Source organism: Lytechinus pictus, chromosome 1, assembly GCF_037042905.1.
Source record: "Lytechinus pictus isolate F3 Inbred chromosome 1, Lp3.0, whole genome shotgun sequence".
NCBI classification, from domain to species: domain Eukaryota; kingdom Metazoa; phylum Echinodermata; class Echinoidea; order Temnopleuroida; family Toxopneustidae; genus Lytechinus; species Lytechinus pictus.
In genome coordinates, this window is record NC_087245.1 from 39,208,417 (window position 1) to 39,216,067 (window position 7,651).

Genomic DNA, 7,651 nt, shown 5'->3' on the forward strand with positions numbered 1-7,651 from the left:
CGTGCAATATTAGCATACAACTTTATATAATCTGTGAATGGAGAAATCATGTTGGTGCTCTAAGTCTAACTTAACAGTCCTTGAAGTTGAACCTTCATCTCTTTCATGCTCCCTCATTCAATTTGCGTTGCAATTCATTCTAACAGTACTCCTGCTCCTCAGTCAAATGATCCTCATCCAGGTCAAACCTTCCATCTACAGATCTCATCGTTGGGTACACGTTACATACCGAGGCCTTCCAAGTATTCTGCTATGACTCCAACTCCTTTATTTAAGTTCCCTTGCTGAGCCCCTTCAGGGCAATGGCCGAGTACTATAGCTGTCTTACTCGCCTGCATAGTGATTGCTCCATGATCTTTCTTTTTGGCAAACACAACCTTCTTATCTTCTTCTCTTAAGAATTGGTATTTTACACCATCTCCAAAGACTCCCGAAGCCATGAATGGGGTGAAATCCTTACTCTTGAAACATCTAGCAATATTTTCTCCCTCTGTAGAGGAAATCTTATATGCATTTGCATGTCCGTCTGTAGTCCACTTTGCTCCGTTATCAAGACCGATTATACATGCCTTGTCGCAATGGGCGGTACCTGAATTATCTTTGGTCTGAGCAACGAGGTTATCGATGTAAGAATCCCAAGACATGTTTGCGGAGGGTTGCGTTAGTCCAAAGTAGAAAATGGTATGAAAATGAGGACTTAATCTCCTAAAAGTTAGCAGCAATTTCGATGTAATGAAACACAGAAATGGTGGGCAATATAGATTCACACGGACTTCCGCATTACATGTATAACAAACCGCGCCCGGTATACGTACCCGGCGCGCGGCGCGGCCCAATAAAAACCCAAACGAATGTACTCTCTGCATCGTACAAGCCTCACTACCCGGCAACACGCGCTCGAAGCGGAAGTAATTGCCGAGTAAATTGCGGTCAAGGTATTTCCGTGTCATGCATGGAATGGTATTGTGGTACAGTGCAATACATGGGCGGGTCCCCGAGAGATAGTTATAGTGGCGTACGTGGGCACGGAGGGGGGGGGGGGGGGGGGGGGGGGCACCAGCAACATTGTTGAGTCAATTAGAGTCAAATTTAAATTGAAACGAACATATACGCCATTAAATAACCTCTATTTCTGGGAATGTATGCAAATTTAAAAAATATGTATTCCTTGCAAAACACTTGCGATGCTTTATAATAACGTATATATAGCAATCTATATGGGCCACCACGTGACAAAACAAAAATAAATTCTGTTCACTTTAATTGCAAACGAAAGAGATTCGCATTTGTATCGGTTCACAATATTTATCTCACACCAACTTTTTAACCAATTAAAAACTCTTTTGACATTTTTTTTTCTTTCTTTCAATAGCATTTATTTAATCATCTGTATATACATTTCACATTTATATCAAAATACGTAAACATAATCAAATAATACATACGGAAGACGATACATTTACCAGTACAGTTTTTGTTCATTTCTAGTCCTACGCAATTCTGATTTAAATAAAAACGTTAGATTTGATGGTCTATTGTCTACTTTCCTGTAATTACGTAACAAAATTGATTTATACACAGTCCAAAAAGATCATCTAGTTCTTTGTGCTCGTTATTTTTTAATCAAAAGATCGACATCGATAATAACGTGTTTATTGAAGGCTTTTTTAATCAGCCAAATTATATATGACCAAAATTTTTGATTCAATTTACAAGTGATCAAGGCATGTGTTATGTCCTCTTCTACATGGCAACTATTACAATAAGCATCTTCACTTATACGCCATTTACATAAATTTATTTTCACAGGCAATAAATTATATAGTATTTTGAAATTAAATGATCTAAGTTTGTTTTCTTTTACTGTTAACAAAAATAATAAAAGCTGGGATCGAGTGCGATATTTTTGGTGTATATTGACTGTCTCAATTAACGGGATGTTTTCTTTAATGTACTTGAACAGGATTATTTATATCATTAAACAGACTATACGAGCACCAGAAATGATGAATTAAGACATAGGCCCTAAGCAAATTATGTTTCAAAAAGTTATGAAAAAATCTTATGTAATATTATATAATATGATATAATATAATATAACATAATATAATATAGAGGGGCGGCTGAGCGAAGTTGAAAATGGGGGGGGGGGCACAGGGAAAAGGGCACTATCTTAACGTAAGCAGATTTTTTTGCTGGGGGCAGCACACGTAAACTTTTTGGAAAAAAATTGAAAGCAAGGGAGCAAAGAGACCAAGCTTATCATTGTATCACTTTTGCATTTTGTTAAGTTAAATTGTTGGATTTTGTAAAAATCTGCAGTAAAAAATGGTGAGTTTTCAAAATTCTGGAGGGGGGGGGCAACTGTCCCTCTGCCCCCCCCCCCCCCCCCCCCGCTGCATACGGCGCCATCTTACAACAAAGAAAAAATGGCTTCTTTACCCCACCCACATGATGAAATTTAAGGCACGTATATATTTTACAAGTTTTTTCATTCATTGTGCAATTGCAGGAGGAATTATAAGCAGAACGGCGCTAAATAAAGAAACCGGGCGCTCATCGGGCACGAAAAGAGTGGTTTTTCGGGACATCTTATAACTGATATGAAAACAGGCCGCGCCTATGAGAAGGCAAAGGGGCACTCGTTAACACATAACAGGTTCTTCTCAGGTGAAACCTAGGGACACAGAATTAACATTAGTCGGGGCACTTTTCTTGGGTAAAAAGGGGCACTATACGAGAAAGGGCACATCAAGGCAAAGGGGCGGGACTTGCTAACGGTATAAAACAGATCCTAATCCTCAGGTGAAAGGGGCACAGGACATGTATGTGGGGGGCATTTTTCTTGGATAAAAAGGGCCCACACTGATACGATAAAGCGCACCTATAAGATGGCAAAAGGGCACTTGCTCAGCCATAAAACGGGCCTTCTCATGTGACAGGGGCACAGAACACAATTGTGATGGGGATTTTTTTTTTTTTTTTTTTTTTTTTTTTGGGGGGGGGGGGTAAAATTTGGCGCTGACTCATGCGCATACGAGATATGGCACATGCTAACCACACATAAAACGGGTCCTTCCTAGGTGAAAAGGGCACAGAACACATCCATGCATGGGGGGCATGGGGTCTAAATAAGTTTCTCTATTGTTTGCATGTGGAGGCAACCCTTTTATACTTTATATCGGTTATTTCCAATGCGTCGATATGCCATATTCATCCAGTGCCAAAGTTAGCTACATTTTGGTCTACCATCAGTTCATCCACTATCCACATGGTCTATAACTGCCAATTCGTCCACTCGCCAAGTTGTCTAATAACCAGTTGGTCCAATAGCCATTTAGTCCAATTGTCTAATTGGACCAAGTGTTAATTTTGAAAAATGAATGAAAATGAAATGGACATAATTATTTAGACCAATTATGAAACGAAGTGCACATTAGATGAAATGGTGATTAGGCGAAGTGATGATTGGACCACATTGTTATTGGACTAAATGGTTGTTAGACGAAATGTTGATGGACGGAATGGCATTGGACTAATACCATGTGGTGAGTGGACTATAATAGTTGGCAGTAGACGAATTGGCAATTTACCTTTATACAGCTATAGCTATTCTGACAAGATGGCAAGATACAACAACGTTAAATGCTGTATCAACATAACGAGATACGGTATCTTATTGCCTTATGATGACACGGGAGACATATGGATCCAAGTCGACTTAGAAAAAAAATGTCGACATACCTTACCAAGGTTAACATATATTATCATGACATATGGCGAGAAATCGTGATAAGTCGACCTATAAAAATATGATTGTCGACATGGCGAGATAATAGATCTTGCCAAAATGACTTATAAAGTTGAATGACGACATGCTATATGCGATGTGGACGATCTCGTCATCATAGATGTCGACATACTACTTTTTATAAGCAGGCTTATGCAAGCTTGGCAAGATACAGTACATACTTAAATTATCTTTAATTGACCCATGCATGACAGGATATCTCGCGCTGTCGATTGGCAAATATAAATAAGGTAAAAATGAATCAACATTTTGCATATAAATCATATTCTGGCTGTTTGTATACACAAAAATAAGACAGTAAAGAAGACTCGTTGTTGGAAGTCGGCAAGTCGACTTGTTTGGGACAAGAAGACAAGAATGATCGCGTTGTTGGAACTGTCAATGAAGTTTAAGTCTAAGCTAATACTCCGGACAATAATATTTGACAATTTTTTAAAAACTTGCCGCAGGCGCAGAACTGAACTAGACTAAAAGTAGTAAGGGGGCTAGTTCTGGGGCTAAAATATATTCCAGTGCAAGGAAAATGGCCTATATAATTATACAGTATCTTGGGAATTAGCCTACCCCCCCAACGCCCAGCGATAATTGCTATCACTCTGCTCAAAGCACGTTTTGATAACTTTACTCGAGGTCCTACATATAGCGACATAGCTGTGTGAATTTCAAATTCTCAACAGATAATTAATGTCAAAGATTGAGTAGTTTACCAAAAAGACAAATTCAAGTTCAGGGCTTAAATATTATTTTACACCGGTACAGCCGCGTAGCCAGGATTTAATTTTGGAGGGGGCGGTAAGTGCACGCGAAGCGTGCCAACACTTACAGAGCGCGCGAAGCGCGCTCCCTAGGGAGGAGGGAGTTCCCCCCTCCCGCGCGGAGCGCGAAGTTTTCGATATCTCATCAAATTTAAATCAAAAGAAGGCGTCTCTTGCGTCTCTAGTACCCTTATCAACTCGAAAATTGACCTGCTATAATTAAAACAAAATTGTTTTCGAAAGAAATTATGAGCGCCCCCAAAATGGGAAAAGATTGAAGAATTTGAAATAATTCCTCTTACCGCGCGAAGCATGGAAGCTTAAAAAGTTTTATAAAAATAGAAAACAGAAATGATTATGCCTACCTTGGTCACATCAGATTTGATTGTAAAAAGTGTATCCACATTAAATTTCTTTAACTAAAGTCGCAAAAGAGTAGAAGACGGGTATATACAAGAAGGAAATAGGCGCTATATTCCTTCCTGCGAATATTAAAAAAAATCTCTGAAACTTTAACCTGTTCTAAATTTGATATTTCTTAGATCATATATAACTCGATTAAGAAGAAAACAAGCTCAAAATGTGAAAGGGATGATGCAAGCTAGAAGAGGGACTTTTCCTTTCCCATGCTCGCGAAGCGCGGAAACCTCTGTGATTTATTTTGGGAAAGAATTGTGTAATTTCGCTCATATTAAGCGCTTCCTTTAATTAAGAAACTTCAGAGATATTTCAAATCAATGGCGCAAAACAGGACATGGATGATGGGTGTGCAGCGATATAGAATAAAGTAAAATATCGTACATACTTTTGCATATAGCACGGCAAGAATTTAATGCCTCCCATTTTAACAAGATACTTTGCCAAAAATTACTTGCTGAAAAGCGGAAGAAAAGCATTTGGGGACTCGGGGAGTGACGGTAATATTTACCCGCTCCGAACAGATGAATGCCAAACTTTTGTGTCAATGCAATATTATACAGATATTGCCTACTTAGAGTTTGAATATAACATTTCCTCTCCCCGACGGAGTTATATTTTTCCCAAGGGATTATTTTTTGCCCGAAGCGCGCAGCGCTGAGGGAAAATATGATCACGTGATGGAGTATTGACCTATCACTGATTCGAACCTACATAAGCTATGTAATATAAAAAAAAATACTAGTCATACTCTTACACCCATGTATACTTTATAATTTCAGGCAAGAATATACGATTCCCACAGCCGGGAAGGGGAAAAACGGAGTAGAAAAAAGGTGTGGGAAACAAAAGGGAATGGCAATTTTGATATTTTTCCCGCGCAGAGCGTGGAAGCAAAATTTTGTATGAAGAGAGAAGAACGTCTCGTTTAGGTTTTAATTCTTTTAAGCAAAAAAAAAGAAGGTAAAAAGACAACAAAGCTATACCTTTCTTCCTTTTGCTCCTTTCGCTTTTCTTTTTCTCCTTTTCTCCTTCTTTTTTTTTTCTTTTTTGGGAGCGTTTTTTTTTTTTTTGGGGGGGGGGGGGGGCGACCGCCCCCACCGCCCCCATGGCCACGCGCCTGCACCGGTAGGCCTACATCTTGATTCCTAAGCTAGGTCCTATCTTTTGCTGATTTTCATCTAGGCGTGTACACGGCAGTCGACTCCTAGGAAATTATTATCCGTGTACCTATAACAGCATAATGTTCCAAAAACTTGTCATTTTGTCCCAAGCAGATTCAGATTCAGATATTTTTATTGTCCATCATGCAATCAGGTACAAATGGAAATTCATTTTGTTCGCACAAAATAATTTAGAATGTCATAATATTTTACGATACACACAAAGTTTACATGATACATATGTACACATTCAAATCTAACAGATAAAGGTAGGAATTAAGGGGGGGATCGAGGGTAATATAATTTCAAGTTTGGCTATTAGTTCGGATTGAAACAATTTAAGAACCGTGCAGGTTGAGATTTGCCTGATCTCATCTATATATATGGAGAGCATATGGTTCTCATTATTATAGGATCCCGTTGTGCAGGCTTTTTCTAGGACTCTACCATTATTCTCGTTCAGAAAGCACCCTCTTTCCTATTGTAGAGGCTTGCTTTTCAATTCTTTCTAGTTTTTGTTATATAGCAAGTCGACTCCTGACACAGAGCAAAGCATCAATTCTGTTCGAAATGTCGAGAACAGTATCACGATCGAGTATTAATTCTTTATATATAGTTTGTGAACAGAATGTGCATGGAGGGCCTTCGAAGATTAGTCTGCATTTTTTGAACCATTCTCCAAAATAGAAATAAGATTTATAATTTGCAATTTAAATTAATATTAAACCAAATTATTTAAGATTGACCTATAACTACCAAAAAATAATTTCCAAATTATTTCGTACAAATTTTAGGGTTTTTTTTGTTTGTTTGCTCAGATCCGCGCATGCAATTAGTTCAACAACTCGCCTCTTTCTGAAGATTTGTTGAATTTCCTGCGAACTTGAAAAAACTTGTTACCCCCCTTTTTTTTCAATTACCAATTAAGGCAAGTCGACTTTACAAGTTTCTAGCTTATAAATTGTCTTCGTGTACTATGCATGGCCCTGGGAAGCGTGCTGAAGCACCCATGCACTATATTTCATTAGGGGCGCTGCGTGATCTTCAAAGGCAGCTGCCCCATATTCGGGAAGATGCGTTAAAATTGGGAAAACTTTCTTTTTTCTTTTCAAACTTCTGGGGACCAATTTGACCTCCATTTTTTAGGAAAACTTTTATCTTTTTTTTTTCGAATTTGCACCAGCACACCCAGTGAAAAAAAATCGTTCCCGGGGCCCTGGTACTATATGTGCCAGTTTTCAACAATTATTAGTCTTCATCTTGCGGTAAGCAACCAAATTTTCCGCAAAGGGATCCGAAGTTCACCCTGCATGATGACAAAAATAAGTCACTGTAAAAATAGCCCCAAAAAATACTACTAATAATAAAAATAATAACAAAAAATAATATTAATAAATGATTTAATTGTAAATAGAATTCCAACAAAATTGTCTGCACCATCACCTTCTGTCACAGCACATCCCATCCTGGGGAGCGTTTCATGAAAGGACTTGTCGGACGTTTTA

The 7,651-nt window shown here is 38.4% G+C and overlaps 1 protein-coding gene across 1 annotated transcript; it reads right to left on the minus strand.

The window, feature by feature from the left end:
* Positions 1–221: 221 nt before the first annotated feature.
* LOC129262555 (profilin-like) lies at positions 222–644 on the minus strand. Its single transcript, XM_064104631.1, has one exon. The coding sequence runs from the start codon at positions 642–644 to the stop codon at positions 222–224; it is 423 nt and encodes a 140-aa protein (XP_063960701.1).
* Positions 645–7,651: the final 7,007 nt, after the last annotated feature.